General features: G+C 36.4%; 2 protein-coding genes across 2 annotated transcripts; one reads left to right on the top strand and one right to left on the bottom strand.

The window, feature by feature from the left end:
* Positions 1–2,913: 2,913 nt before the first annotated feature.
* On the bottom strand, positions 2,914–15,111 carry slc9a6a (solute carrier family 9 member A6a). Its single transcript, XM_065271847.2, has 16 exons — positions 14,709–15,111; positions 13,801–14,000; positions 13,526–13,603; positions 13,271–13,347; positions 13,074–13,186; positions 12,861–12,966; positions 11,550–11,691; positions 10,061–10,166; positions 9,874–9,962; positions 9,615–9,728; positions 9,212–9,323; positions 8,856–9,009; positions 8,685–8,715; positions 8,508–8,590; positions 8,006–8,111; positions 2,914–6,852 (listed from the first exon to the last, which is right to left on the bottom strand). The coding sequence occupies exons 1-16, from the start codon at positions 14,983–14,985 to the stop codon at positions 6,559–6,561; spliced, it is 2,082 nt and encodes a 693-aa protein (XP_065127919.2). The 5' UTR covers positions 14,986–15,111; the 3' UTR covers positions 2,914–6,558.
* A 655-nt stretch (positions 15,112–15,766) lies between these two features.
* On the top strand, positions 15,767–18,709 carry mmgt1 (membrane magnesium transporter 1). Its single transcript, XM_065271846.2, has 4 exons — positions 15,767–15,911; positions 17,398–17,450; positions 17,557–17,660; positions 17,813–18,709. Exons 1-4 carry the CDS (start codon positions 15,833–15,835, stop codon positions 17,967–17,969), a joined length of 393 nt encoding a protein of 130 aa, XP_065127918.1. The 5' UTR covers positions 15,767–15,832; the 3' UTR covers positions 17,970–18,709.
* The last annotated feature ends 564 nt before the right edge of the window (positions 18,710–19,273 follow it).

Raw genomic sequence — 19,273 nt, 5'->3', positions numbered from 1 at the left:
CACCTCTACTGGAAACAATGAGGTCTCCACAACACAGCAATACCTAATTAGGACCTCAAAAACGGTTTCCTTTGACAGCTGCTGGGTTATAGGGGATACGCCACCTAGTGGGTTATAAAACAGTGACTTATGTTGTCCTTATATGGCAGGATGCTTTCTCTCCTACAATGATAGTTTACCTCTGAGATCTGAGCATCAGGTTTAAGGCCATCCATGTGAATAGAGGATGTAAAATAATGTGCAGGCAGTGGATAATGCACACAGGATGTGAGTCAGATGAAACTTGGCACAACTCGCACTTGAACGACTTCACAGAGATTAGAAAGCTGTTACTCAAATTTGTTTATGGATTTATAGCAAAAACTACAATATTATGTAGTTTAATGAAAGGAAAATGCTTACTGTCATTTGATTGGATTTAAATAGGATATAACATTGGAATGCTGACTAGCTTTGAATAGCAGATTTTATTTATTTATTATTTTTTGGTACCTTGGAATTGAGATGTTATGCATTTTATCAAATTTTAAGTTTTAATCATGAACGTTTATATACATGGCTGTAAGTTTATTGATGCAACTCTTATTACTAAAAACACAAAAGGATAAAATGATGACAAATAATAATAACAACTACAATAATAATATTCACACAAAAAATACTGTACATTAGCATTTATTATAGTAAACTGTAGTAAATTAGTGTACTGTAGTATATTGTAATATTTGCTATAAATTGTTAATTCATTCTGCATTTTGTAGTATTAACTAAAGTGAAATGATAAAGTTGAGTAAATACTGTACTAATGTACATTAATATTTACTACAAGGTAATGTTACAAACAGTATAACAGGCTATCTATACCACACTATTTTTTATATGGTTAACAATAATAAAACCGATAAATTGCATCATTTTGTACTGTCATAGTTAAGTCTACCGTTGCATAATTTTAGAACAAAATAAAGTTTATCTTTAGAAGAATCTTTAGACATTGTCATAACATAACTATTACATTAAATACAATGCACTGCGTAATATATAATACAGAATTTAAAAAAAAGAAAGGCATGCATACATTTATGTATAGTGTAATCTCTACATGTACACTTACCAGTGAATGGCGATGAGAGATGATGAGTTCCTCTCCAGTGCCTCTGTGCTTATAAAGCCCAGCACACACACACACACACACACGGACACATACACAAGGAGGAGTGAAAAACATCAGGATATCATCCAAATACTTTGACTTCATATCAACAAAGACATTACACTGGAATTTACTTAGTCTGCTTCATTTATGGTGCACACTAGAAAAGCAGAAATACTTAGTAGTAAAATATAATGAAAGGGATTTTAATGCAAACTATTGTATAATCATTACAGATAAACTATTTAAAAGTTGTTAAATTGATAATATCAAAAAGTTTAAGTACTTGCATTCCATGCAAACTTAAATAGCTCAGATTTGATAAATTCTCCATTTAATACGAGAAATGTATAAGAATGCCTTTATGTCAACAGAGACAACATCGATGCTAAAGACCTTACATACATTTACACATTCCACATTACAGACACATTTCTTCTTTATGACTGGCATGTATATATGCAGCCAAGGCAATATCAACAACACTTCTGAAATATCATCACCTATAAACAACCTTCAGCCAGTCATCAGTTCTTGAGTCTTTGGAGAGCCTCCAAATGGTTGAATACATCAATGACCTGGTGAACAAATAGTATGAATGGTCTGGCAGCAGCAGGCACATGGTATGGTTATTTATGGTCCAGGGACCTGTGAAAATATCTGAGCCAATCCATTTACATTTAGAAAATAAACATATTCATTTTTAACTATTGCATTTCATTCAGACATTTAACAACCATTTCAATGGTTAATATGAATTCTTAGCTTATAGAGCAACTAGAGTTCAGCTCACTTGAAACTGTCTCTGATGAAACAACGTACAGAAAGTGCTTCAGAAGCAAATGGGCAACAAATCTGTACTTTTGTTATTTATCAAAGAAGAGTAAATCACTTGAGCACATCTCTTTAACCCAAGGTTGTTGTGCACAGTTTATTACATTGTGAAACGAAACAGAAGAATCATTTATATTATAGACAAACATTGCTGCGAACCGATGATGTAAATGTTGTTTTAAGAGCAGTAAAAATCCCTCTCCAGTGAAGATGTGCTATTGTGGACAGTTCTGACCATATAAGGGAGACGATACCTGATCCGTACATCATTCCTGACCTCTCATCATTATAGGGCAAACACTTCCAAGAAAAAAAAAGCTGTTCTGTGTCTATGCTGTATATCCACTTCAGTGATAAAGACATTAGTATGAGAAACAGGTATTTTAGCAATCATGTCAAGCATACTGAGAAATAAAAATCATCTTACAGTGTTTCTATTATCTATTATAATCCACACTTTTTAAAATACTCAGCTAATTGTTGCTAATTTGGGAAAAGGGACTTTAAATAACAAATGTAAGGTGGACAGATTCTTTATAAAAAGATAGATCATAAACGTAATCAAAATGATTTGCAGCATCCGGGTTACTGTGTGTTTTTAGTTTTAAGCAGTTTTATCTGTTAAACATTTTGATGCTTTTCACAGTCGGTCAGGGACGATTTTCCAGCTAAAGAAAGAAACTTTAAATTAGTTTACTTCAAAAAAGGTGTGTTGATACCTGTTTTTGCTTTATAATTTGTATTGTGTGTTAATTTTTTATAAAAGCAATAGTGCTGTATTGTAAATAAGTCATGATTAAGTCAGCTTTGCGTCATGCTTAACAACACCCTTCAGCCATGATGACTTATTCCCCGATAAACCACAGCCTCTTGTCCCGTATGCTTACATAAAATAAGTAATAGATGCACAACATGAGGCAAACAGGTTCAATTGAAAGCACAGGCTTTTGTTTATTGACCATTGCACGCACATAAACAGATGAGAATATTTACACAGATGTAAACAGTCAGTACCTGCAACACATTAGAATAAGAGGCTGCACATAGTGTGACTAACACACAGTTACGTACCAGTGAAAACAGCACATTTATCACCCTACTCAAGTCCATTTATCTTGGTTCTGCTACTTTGCACTAGCTGGGATAATATTTGAACTGTCATTGTTCATGTTTGACCTTTCAGTGTTTTGAAGAAACATCAGTATTGCTTCAAAACAAACAAAAAAAGTGTAACAAGCTAAAATAATCACATTCTGGAAAAATGAGCTTCACAGATTTTTTACTGTAACAATATGTTTTAAATGTACCGAAACTTCTAGTTTACCATAACGCCAGTACTTATAACTCTGTAAAGAATAGGCTATGATTCCTCACTTACTACCAATACAAACATCATCTAATAAATTCACCCCTCAAATATGTCTGAATTTCTAATTCAAAGTACAAATAACATGAGATCTCAGCAGCTGTAAAAGGATCATCCTAAGTTTATTCATTCATCTGAAACAAGAGGGTCTGAGGATAACGATGCATTGTATTAACAGGTACTTAAGGTACAGGGTTTCCAAGTCTTTTGTTTTCATGCGTAATAGGGCTGCTTTAAAGGGATAGTTCACCCAAAAATGAAAATTCTGCCATCATTTACTGGCCCCTATGTTGTTACAAACCTGTATAAATTTCTTTGTTCTGATGAACACAAAGGAAGATATTTTGAGAAATGTTTGTAACCAAACCGTTTGTGGACCCCATTCACTTCCATGGTAGGAAAAAAGAATACTATTGAAGTAAGTGGGGTCCATGAATGGTTTAGTTACAAAAATTTCTCAAAATAATTTATACAGGTTTATAACAACATGAGGGTCAGTAAATGATGACAGAATTTTCATTTTTGGGTGAACTATCCCTTTAAGCACACAGCTTTTTGTAACCATTGTCATCCATAGCAGGAAAAATATTTTGGAAGTATTGTTATAAATGATGAAGAAGATATTTTGATAAATGATGGTAAGTACACAGATGATGGTACCCATTGAATTCCATCTTATTTTTTATTCCTACTATGGAAGTCGATGGTTACAAAAACCTGTATGCATACCATCATTTTTAAAATATCTTCTTTTGTGTTCATCAAATTTTTCATTTTTGTGTGAACTATCCCTTTAACACTGTTACTAGAGACCCCAATAATGTCACAAAAAACTGATTTTACCCCAAAAATTTGTTGTTTACCAGAGAGACCCCACGAAATGCAATTGGCTACGCTGTTTTTTAAATCGGTGTTGGGTTAAATCCAGCCATTGGGTTTAAAATAACCAAAAAAATAATAATTTAACAAAACAACAACCGCATTTTGAAACATAGGTTAAATAACAACCCTGGACGCTGGATTGAAAATAACCCAGCATGTTCTATTGCGCTAGTTTTGAGTAGCAACTGGCCTGTTTTGCTTTGAAAACCTGGCAACCCTTAAGGTACAAAAGGCAAAAACAAAGAATGGAAGAGTGCAAATCTGCTATAAATCTGCTTAATTCAATTGCCTCACATCTAAATACACACACTGTCCCTGTGCATTATGTATATTATTAAGTAGAAGCAAAAACTATAATACTGTGAACTCATCATCATATCATCCTGCACAGCAGGAGATAACTGTGTAGAAAGCCATCATCATGGTCGAATAAGACTTATTTCACTTTAATGGAAAATTCTCTCAACAAGCCAGAGAATGCACAACTTTCACCATACAAACACTGTTGCTATAGAGTAAACGACATCCAGTGGCTCTCATCCAAACAGCTTTTTCTACACAGTCCACCGACAGACAAAAAGCAACAAAAGCCACAGCAACATTGATCAAATAATAATAAAATGATTCGTTTTCTGATACCGTTCCTTCATTTTTAAAGCTGGCTATAAGGGGATCTAATTTCTAAAAACTGTTCTCTGAAAAGTTTCATAAAGAATTATTAAAAACTCTTGCTATTTCTTAATGCAAGCAATTGTGAGCAACATTAGCCCGAAAAGCAATAGTATGATTTAAGATGCACCAATCCTCCTCTTGCATACTACTTTGGCTGAATAGCACTTAAATTGGGACGCAGGCTTAAATGTAAAGATCATATTGCAATGCCATTAGCGCAGAATGAATTAATGTAATGTAAATCTGTGTTTTTTAGATGTCAGCCAGTTGCAAAAAGGTCACGTTTTTTCTTTCTGTAAAGTACGAACATGAAAATTAATTCAGCCCTTTTCAAATAAGTCTAAAATCTGAATAGCTACAGTATTACTCCTATTACAACCTGTATTTAAAAACCACATCGGCGCTGCTGTGACATTTAACACTGATCTAGACACTGCCTTTTTAATTAGAAAATGTTTTAATCAGACAATATGAACGTTGGGAGGAAACAGTGGACGGTTATGATTTTCCTCATAACATTTCATGCAGAATTAGGAATATAAAAGGGTACAGGCATAAGTCCCATCAGTCTTTTTTTTAAACAGATCCTGCTATTTTAATTTGTGTATACTAGATAGCCCTATACCACAAAAAGTATGGGCACTATATAAATATTTTGTAATGCTATAATATATTACAATGTATATAATGTAAAATATAATATTATGTAATACTATAACGTTGTAGAATCTATACGTTTGTTGTTTTAAACATTCATAGTTAAACATGACATCTTGTTCTTTAAACATTTTAAACATTACAAGGTGGGATCTAGAAAAAGAAGAAACAGAAACATTTATTTCAAACTATATATAGATTGTTTTAGTAAAACAAACAACACGAATGGCTCTCTTTCTTTAAAATGCATCATTTGACAGTGCAAACTAACATATAGCAAGACGTGAAAACCTTCACAGATTCACAGTCATAGGTCACATTATAAGATCCAGACCTGTACCCGGTTACACGCGTCTCTACGACCATGAATGACACCCATCTGCAGCCAGTCCCAGACCCGCTGCTCGGACAAACAAACTACAAGGCCTCCATCTAGTGGACGGCAGATAATGTCATTTTGCTCTATGTGGAAAACTACATTCGACAGGCACTTGATTGCAACCGCAGAGCCACTGTCTCGGTTTAGACTATCACAAAGAGAGAGAGAGAAGGCAGTTAAAAGCGTTAAACCCACAGAAATGTTGCCACTGACTCTTCAGATCTCCTAAACAAGCACCCTCACATCAAGAGAAGACACAAATAAGCATGCGTGCCAGGTTACGGCAATTTGACGCCTTGCTTTACACAATACAAGTATGCTTATTCTGTTGTCATGGTAACCTTAGAGATGGTGAGGAACCAGAGCATGCTTCCGAACTCTAAGCTGTAGTAAAGACGCTGTTAGATGCTTTGTGGCCGAGCCACGAAGACAATAAATAATACATTTCTGTGATGTCATATAAAGAAGAACAGAATAAAGAGTGACGAATGAGGTAGAGACATCAAACCAGCGACTCGAGAGACAGGAAAGCTGCTGAGACTGATTGCTCCAGATGAGAGAGAGATGATAGAGAAAGAGAGATGGACAGACTCGTGCTGTCACACTTTATCCCGTTCAGCTCATAGTTTCGTGCTTGTGGCGTTGACGGTAGGAGTCCAGAGACAGTGGGGGCTCTGAATCATCCATGGGAAGGACTAATCGGGTACCTCGGATCACTAGCTCGTGATCGCCAAAGGCCAGCTCTTGATCTAGAGCATCATCGGAGTTCATACCCATTCCACCAACGGGCGCCCCGCTCGTGTGAGCCCCTGATGCATCTGTGCTCACGGTGATGTCACCGTAGGACAGAGTCATGTCACCATCATTAAGAATGAGGTCGGAGTCGTCGTCATTCAGCTGCCCCTGATTCTGAAAGAGAAAGATTTTGTAAATATGTAATCATTTATTATGATTATTTCAAATTCCCTTCCACTTAAAGGGACACTCCACTTTTTGTTTAGAGTTAAACATTTGGTTTTTACAGTTTTGGAATCCATTCAGCTGACCCTGGGTCTGGCGCTAGCACTTTTAGCATAGCTTAGCATAATCCATTGAATCAGATTAGACCATTAGCATCGCGCTAAATATTTTTAAATAGTTAAATATTTTTATTTATATTTAAAACTTGTCTCTTCTGTAGTTACATCATGTACTAAGACTGACAGAAAAATTAAAAGTTGCGATTATCTAGGCAGATATGGCTAGGAACTATACTCTAATTTTGGTGTAATAATCAAGGACTTTGCTGTCGTTACATGGCTGCAGGAGGCGCAATGATATTACGCAGTGCCCAAAAATAGTCCCCTGCCTTTGAAAGTTACTAAGGGGACTATTTCCGTCTGCTGCGTAATATCATTGTGCCTCCTGCAGCCATGTTACAGCAGCAAAGCCCTGGATATTACGCCAAAATGAGAGTATAGTTCCTAGCCATATCTGCCTAGAAAATCGCTAATTTAAATTTTCCGTCTGTCTTAGTACACGATACAGAAGAGTCAAGTTTTAAATAGGAAAAATATCAAAACTCTTTGGTCATTTTTAGCGCAATGCTAATGGTCTAATCAGATTCAATGGATTGTGCTAAGCTATGCTAAAAGTGGTACCTCCAGACCCAGAGATCGGCTGAATGGATTAAAAGAAGGTAAAAATCAAATGTTTAACTCTAGGGAAGCTGGAAAATGAGCATATTTTCAAAATAAAGTGGAGTGTCCCTTAAAGTGAAACTGGTGTCCCTTTAAAATGAGAGATATACTATATTTTAAAATCAGGACATTTCTGAGGAGTACAAGAAATGTTTTTATGTCTGTGTTGATTACATGAATCCTCCATTTCCTATCTATTCACGCCCATTGGATAATAAGATTTAAGATTGGGTAATTAAAGTCAGCTGTTAAGAGTTTGAAAGCCTCCTAGGGTGTTTATATAATTGCAGGGACTTTTGGTGTCCCAAGTCATAATTTTTTTACTTTTAATAATTTTTTAATAATTTGGTACTCATTGGATCAACATCAAAAATTTGACAAACCTCATATGCTTGTGTACTAGTGAGGCATCGCGCCAGAGGTCCACAGCAGGCAGGAAGTGTGGTGGTGAGCGGTGGTCCGCTGTGGGTCAGAATGGGCTTCAGATAACTGTAGGACAACACGGTTAAGGCCTTTCTCACAAATACTCATCAAAGCACTCATAAGACGATGTACAGACATAAGAACCTCTCAGCTTACCATTAGAAAGCATGCCTGGCTGTGCACACAACCATACATACTGGTCATACTCATATTATTTCTAAAGTATATATACTAGTCAACATTTGAAGTGGATCAAAACCTTTCATAAAAGTTTTCTTAAAATATTGGACAATATGCATTCTTGTCTTAGTACACCTTTGATAAACTTTTTTGATCCACTTCGAATGTTGACTAGTGTAGTATATGCATGAAAAAAAACAGATGGCATACTAAACATGGGATACCCAAAATGAGTGCTTCAACTTTGGTGGTCACCAATATTAAACAAATTGCAAAGGATACTTGTGATCAAAGTTGTACCAGATCCTAAACAGCCATACACTTTCCTGTTTAGTACTTCTCCTGTCCACTCCATCAGGGCCGATCTGCACACAAACACACAGGATTAAAATCATTTAATGATTGCAATACAAAGCAATGACACCGGATGTCTATCTACAAAAGAATAACAACACTTACAGAGTGGTCTTGATCTGTGTCCACTCCAACACTGTCAGAAAAAAAACAAAATGAGTATTTTACTAGAAGGAAGTGAATAGTGTTTACATACTATTCCCTCTGCGAGGAACTGCAGAAATGATGCAAACAGGAACAACTCGTTTAAAAGTTACTTTCAGAGAGCAAACTGACCGAATTTTCTGGCAGGAGAGCATTTGAGTCGTGCCCCCGCCGCAGATCCAGACGGTGAAGAAGACCACCAGCAGTGTGGTGGAGAACATCATCCGCCGTGCATACGTGGCCGTGTCCCTGATCGACAGGGCAAAGGTCATGGCACCACGAAGACCTGCGGGACGAGCAGATGGAAAATGCAATAACATTTTTGCACAGCTTTTTCTAGTATTAAAATGCGTTTGCACCATATTCAACCTTTCGTCCAGCCTTATTTTTGTTTAACCTTATTTTATTTACACCCAGTTTAGTTCTTGGTATGTTGTTCTTTACAGCTTAAAATTTGGCTGATCACAGCTGCCGCTGTACCCACAGACCTGCAAACATCATCATGTGCTGAAAGTTGGGGCTGATCTTGTGTCTGCGGCCCAAGTTGAGCAGGAAGGAGAGAGGATAGATGTTCGCAGCTCTGCCCAGAAACACAGCGACCTGGGAGGAGACGCTGTCAAGGAGTCACTGTACAAACCCAACTAACAAAGCACTTTGACATTTACATGAAAACAGTGACCATTTGTCCTTCCTAAGACTTTTCTGTTGATAAGTAACTGGTTCTGAGCCATTGACAATGAGCTGTAATATCATTAACAAACAACTTCCTAGCTGACATGAACCAAAATACTTCCTGATGCATCAACATTTTCGACCCTATGTTTGCATTTGCTAAGAACATTTTAAGTACTTTATACCTATTTCTGTTATTAGGCAGCAACTTAAGGATACGAATGCACCCACTATGAAGAGTGGGTTAAAGACGTGGTTCTGGAAGGTAAACAATGTCAAGCCCATGTAGGAAAATATGAAGTTCTCAGCCAAGAAATCCAGCAGCTCAAATAACTAAAAAAAGCACATGACATGCGTGAAAATCACAGTGCAAACGTTTAATATTTGAAAAAACTAAAAACACAAGTAGAAACATTAACCTCATTTGACATTGAAAAAGGAAAACATTAACTTTAGACAGAATTGAAAAAGATCTTACTTGTTTTGTTCTGTCCTGAGACTCAGGGGAAAGGTTGTTAAAGGTGTAGTGGGCTTGTGTCATGCCACAAAACAGAACCGCAACCACACCTGAGTGAGCAACAACATCAACAGGACGGAAACGGATAAATGTATAAAGGGATTTTGGGATGTATGTTCTAGTATAGCATGCAGGGTCTAAAGCTCACCCGTAAATCCACAGGCCTCTGCCAGCAGGAAAGTGCTCCAGGACATGAGGAAAAACAGAGCCGTCTCCAGCAGTGGTAAATCCCTTAGTTTGGTGAACTTTGTGACGTGAAGAGGAGTCAAGAAAAATCAATTCACTATAAGAACCTCCTAGGACTGCCACAATATTACACTTTCACTACACAATTATTGGAGCAAAACCACCCTGAAAACTCAAATATTATAGCAATATTTATTAAAACATCTTAAAAATAAATTAATTTAATTAACAATATTATTAGTAAAGTTCATCTGTAGTGTTATTTATTTAGTTTTCTGCCTACTGAATTACAATAAAAAGACAATGGTTGGAGTTTGTAATGATTTGACCCCTAAGGCAAAATTTTAAATGGCTGCTGAATTATTTACAATATTGTTATTTGTATCATATAAACACAATATCTGTAATAATGGGGGGGGGGTGTATCACAGTTATAGTCTATGCCAAAAACACTTGTTACTTACATTTTTAAGTTTAATTAACTTGAATTTACAATAAATTTGAACTTTCTTGATAAGTAAGGAGTTGTTATAAATGATAAAAAATTAAGTTTAATTACCTTAATAGGAAACACCACTTTTTTTGAAAATATGCTAATTTTCCAGCTCCCCTAGAGTTAAACATTTTATTTTTCCCGTTTTGGAATCCATTCAGCTGATCTCCGGGTCTGGCGCTTCCACTTTTTAGCATAGCTTAACATAATCCATTGAATCTGATTAGACCATTAGCATTGTGCTAAAAAATAACCAAAGGGTTTTGATATTTTTCCCATTTAAAACTTGACTCTTCTGTAGTTACTTCTGTGTACTAAGACCGACGGAAAATTAAAAGTTGCTATTTTCTAGGCAATATGGCTAGGACTATACTCTTATTCTGGCGTAATAATCAAGGACTTTGCTGCTGTGACATGGCTGCAGCAGGCGTAGTGATATTACGCACTGCCCGAAAATAATCCCCTGCTATTGAAAGTAACCAAATAGCGAAACACTTTGGTTATTTTTAGTGCGATGCTAATGGTCTAATGCGATTCAATGGATTGTGCTAAGCTATGCTAAAAGTGGTACAGCCAGACCCAGAGATCACCTGAATGGATTCCAAAACGGTAAAAATCAAATGTTTAACTCTAGGGGAGCTGGAAAATGTGCCTATTTTCTAAAAAGTGAAGTGTCCTTTTAAGTTATTTCAACTTTTTATTTATTTTCAACAACTCTTCACTGGCCAAGAACGTTGAAATTAATTGTATTTCAAGTTGATTTAGCTTAAAAATTGAAGTGCAACAAGGAATAATATTTTTTACTCTCATTGATAGCAAACCACATGTAATCATGCAGAGAAACAGAAAATTGTAATTAAAACATCATTTTTGAACCCATGTCTTCAGAAAGAGTCCCACAAGGTTCAGTGTGTTATACCACATTAGTGCAGTGCAACCTTAAATCCACAAAGGATATCAATGCAGTTACGACTCCAGTTGCCAATCCCAGGGCAAAAGAGCCACTGAAAACACCCAAAAAGATGCCAAAGGACTTCAGCATGGCCATGCCTTCAAAAGTGTGAGTGTTATCTCCTGTGGGCTGATATGCTACAATTGACCTGAGAAGAAAAGAATACAGATTAACACAGATTTATTCAAACATGCTATTAAAATCTACAAGTGAGGAACCCACAGAAATCTAGAGATAAAGAATAAAAAAATGCAATAAGCCAACAGCCCATGTTATTTTAACTTATTTTAATCAATATAAGTATTTAAAGAGCCACTAAAGGTGTGCTAATGTTTTGTCAACAACTGAACTCTGACACATTTGCATCAGACAAGTGTCCTTATCTGAAACAGATGTGTTTTTCATGAGGTCATGTCATATTTTTGTTTTATTACACCCATTTCCAAGATGGAGCAACGCGAGGGTGAGTAAATATGAGACAACTGCCATTTTAAGATATTCCTTCGGTTTTAATAAAAGCCCTTTACTGGACTGGATAGTATGCATTACATTTATCACAGTATAGTGAAACACAAAACAGCAAAGGAAAATTTAATTCCTCATGACATGACCCCTTTATTGTTGCAAAATGTCTTTTAAATAGGGAGATATGGGAAACAGCCGTCAATTTTTTTTAGAGCGTCACAGCATCACTTCAGACTATAAAGCAAATGGCTATCAGCAAATACCCACAGCTCTGCCCAAACCATACACTTTGCATAACAGCAACCCCCCCAAAAAATCCATATTATATCTACAGGTGGTTAAAATGTGCATGGAAAGAGATTAAGTGTATTTACTACAGGTGCAGGTGTGGAGCATAATTGTGGGTCATTTACTCTACATCTTCTGGTACAGACCAGTCAATGCACATGCTAAGGATTCATTCGACAGGCTGAAAGCTACATCTGTGGCACACCCATTGAGGGACGATCCCAATGTCTGGTTTCTGCCCTCAGAATGATAAGCCACACCTTCATGGCTGTGATGCCCCGCCCTACTTTGCCTCCCGTAATAAAGCAGCATGCTGGAGCGGATAGAAAATCCAGTAGGGGAAGAACTGGGTGTTAAATATTAATTTCTTTTTCTACACAAAGCTTATCATTGAATGTGATTAATGTTAAAACCTGACATTATATGAATGCTATTGAGTCAATTTTGCTTAGTCACCATGCATACAATATTAATATTATTAATGAAAAAGTGCAAGTAGGAAAAACCTCTGTGTGAGTGTATGTATATATAATACTGTATAAACATTGGAAGTAGATGACTTACGAGGATAACACAACAGCAACAGCATCATTGAGAACACTTTCTCCAAACAGAAGTGCGTACAGATCTGCATCCACCTGCAGCTCACTGAAAATGGCCAGCACTGTCACTATAAAACACAACATTAAGTCTTCAATATCAAATCTTAGAAATAGTTTAATAAAATCCTTATATGAACTGTTAGCCTTAAACCAGCTTCTCTGAGGTCTGTAATACCTGGATCGGTGGCTGAGACAATGGCACCAAAAAACAGGCAGTCGGTGAAGAAGAACTCACCACCCAGTTGGCCAATTTGCTTCATCAGCATCACACAGCCATACATTAACAACCTGAAAAGCAAACACGAGCACTTCAGAACGCAGGTTATCACGCTGTCACTGAAGCTAGCATTGAACAAAAGACTGTTAACTGACCCAATGATGAAACAGGACACAACAGTTCCCACAAAGGCATAAACCAGAATGGAGCCCAAGTTCCTGAAGAAATGCCTCTGAAATTAAGTTGGAGAGATAAACGAATAAAGGCCTTTGATTTGTGTATGTCTAATCATCAAGATCTGATTGGAATTGGATAAAGTGGTATGGTTTGGCCTACAACCAGTTTTTCTAATGATAAACACACAACATATGATCCACCCTAATCTTAAAAAATAAAAAAACAGCCCTTACCCGCTTTAAACTGTATCCAGCATGAAATATGATGGGAGGCAAGAGAATATTGAAGAAGACCTCTGGGTCAAAGGTCACCTGAAATACAAACAGATAAAGATATTTCATTTTTAAAAAAGATTATTTAATTTCAATATGCTTGTAACTTTTCTCACTGGGAATCCAAAAAACATTTATGGCTGCTTTGAAGTCACTTAAGTTTTGAAATAATAAGTATAGAGTTTGTATTGTAGATCAGACAGCTGCTGTATCAGTGTTAGGGTGTGACGTTTTACCTTGCGGAGCATCTCGTTGTCCTGAATGTTATTAACTTGACTGGCACCGATCTCTCCTTTTAGCGTGTACTCATAAAATTTACCACTGACATTCACAAGCAATGTGGCTGGACTGGCATTGACATTACAGCTCAGTGTAGCATTGCTCATATCACTGGGCAAATGAATGGCATAACGCAGGACAACTCCCACAAGCAAACCTATAGAGAAAGAAAATAATCACAACATAATTCACAACACATTTAAAAGGCACAACAGATTTCAGTATACGTAATATGATATTAAAAGTGTCAGGATTGTCAACCCAAGACAATAAATTATATTATAAATTTAAAATATAATATATTATGGCTTTAAGGACTTGCTTGTGAAATTTCTTGATGAGTTTAGTTTTTTTACAGTGTTCATTAATTTTCAATTGAAACATGAAGCTTTCAATTTCATATTATTATTTTATTGTAGTAGAATTAAAACAATGCATTATTGTTAGTTTAAAAAAATCTATTAGTTTCTGTATCTAAACAAGCTGACACGTTGCTATGTTACACTTTTGTGCAGAAATGCAGATTACCCATTGTTAGTACAATTTTACATATAAAAACATTCACTTTTAAAAGCTTTTGCTTTGTTATAACGATTTAAATCTGCATTAGCTTTTACAGCATAGTCTTTGATAAACAACATAATAAGAGCCTGCAGCTAGACAGCTGTACTCCACAGGCCCTGTTTTTAGTGGTATCTGTGCTCCAAACAAACCTTTGAACAGTTATGATTATGCATGCAGCAATTCAATTTAAGAGACCATAAGCAATTGTCAACTTTATTGTAGAAACGTGGTTTTAACTAGATGACTCTTATTTAAGATCATAACAGAAGCAAGTGATCATAACGCATCCATCTGATCTCACCATATATCATAGCAAGTCCAGTCTCGTGCAGAAACCTGAAGCGTCGGTGTTTGAATAACCATATTGTTAAGATTGTCAGGGTGAGGAGCAGGATGAAGATCAGCAGGTCTGCACTGTCTCGTCTGTGGCTTTCTTCTGCTTTCTTTTCTGTCACGATGTTCTCCATTGAACTGTCTTCAGCCCTGCAGAAACACAGGCAGATGGAGGTCGCTACAACAAACAGCGGCAGAATTTTCCACATTCTCATTGTGATGTTGATTTGATGTGAAGAGCCCATGTTGGCATTGCTTTAAGTTGAAAGGATCAGAGGCAGAGAAATGCACTATGCTCAGGATCGCTGGACATAGGCAGAAGCGTAAGCAGATAGGCTGCTGTAGATTGTTCCTGATTCCCGGAGACGCCCCGCCCACTGTCACACGACCAACCAAAAAACATGTTCGAGCTGTTCATATTGCGCAGCCGATGCGCATATCATCTGTCGATGTTCATTCTGCGTTGTTATTAGCAAACAACGACACATTTGTATTTATAATTAATTTATATTAAGTAGTTATATTTATATACCCCCTTTTAGGTAAATCCTCTATTGTCCCCGAATATTGAATTTAAAAGCCAATATTTGCTATTATACTAACAACTCTTACAGATAAATGTTTTTAATTTTTTGTTTCCTTTTTGGTATGTGGATATTTTTTCTCTTGTTTATTACATACGTGTTGAAATTCAAATTATCATTGCTCTATTCATTAAATAGTATTTCTCAAGTCAATAAACATTTCTTTAAACAAAAATAAATCTTTTTTAACATGCCTCCACTATCAAACCATATTGTTTTTTTTTAACTATGAATTTAAATTGATTTCAAAATCATGTAAAGATTTAAATGACTTTAACATGTCTTTTTATTTGTTTTTTTACAGTCTTAAATATCATCAGTAAATGTTCCAGTGTTTTACTTTTTTACGTGACTTGTCACTATTTAAATTATAACTATTATTTATTTTAAATTATTTTATTATTGTATGATCGGCAACCGGAAGCACGATTGTTGTGTCGGTGATGACGCAGCTCTTGTGGACAGCTTCACGCGCTTCGGCAGCTCGTTCATTAGCGCTCGAGTGAAAATGGCCTCGTCCTTCTGGAAAGGTGTTGTTGGCGTCGGTCTGTTAGCATTGGCACACGCAGCTTTTTCAGCGGCACAGCGTAAGTATTATTCGTTTAAATATGAGGTTAATGGGGAAACGTGGATTTATTCAGGAAGCTGTTGATGATATGGGTCAGTTGGTGTGTGCGGCCTCTGCAAAGCTGAGTGTGCATGACAGTTTTAGCTAGCACATTGGCTGCGACTCAAAACCTAGTTTACTACCAACCTAGACAGCATTTGTGCCCCATTATATGCGCCGATCGAACCTGCTACGGACAAAAACAGTGCTGTCTAGTTGGGTAGCACAGTGATATTTGAGACGCAGGCATTGGTCAAGAAGAATAAGTTATTTTCTACAGCTTAATCATTGTTCTTTTTCGTGACTTCTTTACAGAGTTACATAAAAGATCGTGTAGATGTGGACTAAGTTTTATAACATTTTAATTATAAAATATTTGATGTTAATCATGCGTTAATCATTAGATTGGCAACCTGTTCTCTTTAGTATGTCACTTTGTCTTATTCCGATTTTGACCAAAGACAGTTTGCTTGCTTCACAAATGTTTTTAATTGAACTGTACTTGTGATAATCGCATAAAGCGTTTGTCATCTGCAAAGTAGGGTCTGCCTGTAGATGCTCCAGGCCCCTAAAAGTAGTGGCCAATCTGTGCAATGCATGTACCCATTAAAGGTCCACTGTGTAGTTTTTAGCGGCATCTAGCAGTGAGATTGTGAATTGCAACCAACGGCTCAGTGCACAGCTCAACCCTCCCTTTTTAAATGCATGGTAAAGCTACGGTAGCCACCACAGGACAAAGATGTTGTCTGAGACAATAGGTGTTTCTCAATGTCAAGGTTACTTCCTTGGCAGGATTGGTCCTTACAAGTCACTTCCTTCAGAGGCTAGGCGAGGCTCCTCTTTAACATTCGGAGAACACGTAAATGGAACAGGCTAGCAAGTGCACATCATTACGTCAGTAAAAAGGTGTGCTTTCTGTGCTGCACGCATATGATTGTGGGTGATTTAAGAGCGCGAAGGCTTCACATTTGAATCCTTTTTCTGTATATGGGATATTTTTCGAACAAAGGACTCAGTCTTTGGTTGAAATTCCGAGGATCCTTCACATTGAGCAGTCCTTCGACAGGTGCCAATGACGTAGCATCCTCAAAATTCTGGTGAAATTCTTGACATTGAGAAACACCTAATGTAGTGACAAAACACAAAAGAACAGTTTTTATGTTTAGGTCTACTTTAGGTCTACTGTAATGAAACATAACAGTTCAGTTTAATAATATAAATGACAATAGCTGAAGGTGTGCACTCGTCTTTGAAGGTGGCAGCCTCCGAAGTCCTTGAAGAGTTTAGAATTGTGACACAGCTGACATTTTTACTTTTAGGATCTTATAGAAACATCAAATACATCCTTAAAAATGTAATTTTTTTACATGAGAATGTAATGACTTTTATTTTGTAGAGTGGATGGTATATTTTAATGCATATTTTCAAGTATTTAATTAAGAGATTGACCTTGTTTTGTCTTCCAGACCGATCATACATGAGACTGACAGAAAAAGAGAATGAACTGTTACCTATAGATGTAAGTTGCACAGAAATGCATTGCATTAGGTCACATTTAATCAGCAACAATGTTATGATTTATGTTATATTTGCCTCCATCAACTGTTCTTGTGTTATATTTTCAGATAGTGTTACAGACATTGTTATCATTTGTGGTGACATGTTATGGAATCGTTCACATCTCAGGCGAGTTTAAAGACATGGATGCTTCCTCAGAGCTTAAAAACAAGTAAGCACACGCAGACGAAATGTCCTGGCTGTATCAGTCATGCAATCTGACTAATGATGAGTTTATGCTCTGGCCTTTAGATTTGAGCATAACAAAAGATGAAGTAGTAACCCTCATCTCACCTGTTTTAACTACTTTCTTGTTTTAACCAGGACATTTGACACGTTGAGAAATCACCCGTCTTTCTATTTGTTCAATCACCGAGGCAGAGTACTGTACCGTACTCCAGACCAAGAGTCTTCCACTCCAAGCAACCAGGCTTTGCCCTCCAATCCCCTGCGTTTACGCAAACTGGAGAATTTTCACTGAGACTGGCCTTCAGAGGGCTGCGTTGCCTGTTTTTCATTCATTCATTTGTCAGCTGGACAGAGAAAATAAGCGATTTTCCTGTCTTTATGTATATGTGAATATGCTGTACAAACATGCATTTCTTTAATGTGGTTACTTTTTTGTCAATGGACTGTGCCAACTCCTTTTCCAGCTGATAAGTTTGTAAATACTTGTTATTGCTTGGGAGTCTTACGTCTGTAGGTTACATCTGTAGCCATCAAGTTGGCTCACCGAAAGGTTTTTTTGTCCTTTTGTTGCACCAAGGGCATAAATCCTATCACGTTCAATGTTGGTTTGCAAGATTTTCGACTCTAATGGTAACAGGTTTTGCCCTGTACCCTTTGGAAAGAGGTTTAAATTATGGACCATACATTATTGTTTTCAGAAATAGTACCTATGACTACTAAACATTAAGTTTGTTACATTTTGGAAGTGAATAAAACATGTCTTAATAAGGGCATGATAGATGAAGTAGTTTAATAGCAATTTTAACAATGCTGTGAAGGAATGGTACATTTTTTTAGGGGGACAATGTTTTTTTTCATGTTAAGACACAACTCATTATTTTTACCTTAATAAATTGACATTTTATTGATGAATTGTAACTGGATTTCCTCCCATTTGTGCACAGTTTTTCTACAGTCAGGAAAATTTGCAGCACAATCTCTACGTATTTGGGAATATTATTGTAGATATAATAAATGAGTCATATTTATCAACTGTCATAGACTTATTTGGGTGTGGTACGTCAACTTGGTTACCCATTGTTTTTCGTGCAGAGAATAAACAATTGGTTTAAATGATAGTAATCCATCACTAAGCTTTTATTTGTTAGAACAGATCGGTTTTGATATCCCCTTAATTCAATTTCATACTGATTTAAAAACGAATAGAGAACAAACATTCAATAAGAGAGGGTTTTGTCAGTCCACATTTAGTATAACTGCTTTAGATGTTTTTGTTGGCATTATTATGAGTTAAAGACCTACATTGGGTGTCTCATATATGTTGTTAACTGTAACTGATTTCTATAGTGCAATTGGTATTTTGTTAGTAACCACCAAAAGGCTTCAATCCCAGGGAACACAATAGTGATAAAATGTATAGCTTGAATGCACTTTGGATAAAAGCATCTGCCAAATGCAAAACAAAGGTTTGGTCAGGTGTAGCATATGGGCTGCTTTTTTTCTTTACATGTTTGCGTTATGCATGGAAGTCTTTAATTCATTTGAATACCTTTACAGAAGGATGTTTCTACCAACGTCGAAGGGATCATTGTAAGG

Source organism: Paramisgurnus dabryanus, chromosome 16 (assembly GCF_030506205.2).
Source record: "Paramisgurnus dabryanus chromosome 16, PD_genome_1.1, whole genome shotgun sequence".
Lineage (NCBI taxonomy): Eukaryota > Metazoa > Chordata > Actinopteri > Cypriniformes > Cobitidae > Paramisgurnus > Paramisgurnus dabryanus.
Note: the sequence above shows the minus strand (reverse complement) of the source record. Positions and strands in the feature narration are given on the sequence as shown.

What these genes read in the sequence shown, in the direction of transcription:
- slc9a6a (XM_065271847.2), bottom strand. Translation starts at nt 14,985, where the DNA reads ATGGGCTCTTCACATCAAATCAACATCACAATGAGAATGTGGAAAATT. An exon ending in TGTCTCAGCCACCGATCCAG is followed by an intron (nt 12,967 to 13,073) that starts GTATTACAGACC and finishes TGTGTTTTATAG; the next exon opens with TGACAGTGCTGGCCATTTTC. An exon ending in GTTGCTGTTGTGTTATCCTC is followed by an intron (nt 11,692 to 12,860) that starts GTAAGTCATCTA and finishes TTTTCTTCTCAG; the next exon opens with GTCAATTGTAGCATATCAGC.
- mmgt1 (XM_065271846.2), top strand. Translation starts at nt 15,833, where the DNA reads ATGGCCTCGTCCTTCTGGAAAGGTGTTGTTGGCGTCGGTCTGTTAGCA. An exon ending in AGCTTTTTCAGCGGCACAGC is followed by an intron (nt 15,912 to 17,397) that starts GTAAGTATTATT and finishes TTTGTCTTCCAG; the next exon opens with ACCGATCATACATGAGACTG. An exon ending in ATGAACTGTTACCTATAGAT is followed by an intron (nt 17,451 to 17,556) that starts GTAAGTTGCACA and finishes TTATATTTTCAG; the next exon opens with ATAGTGTTACAGACATTGTT.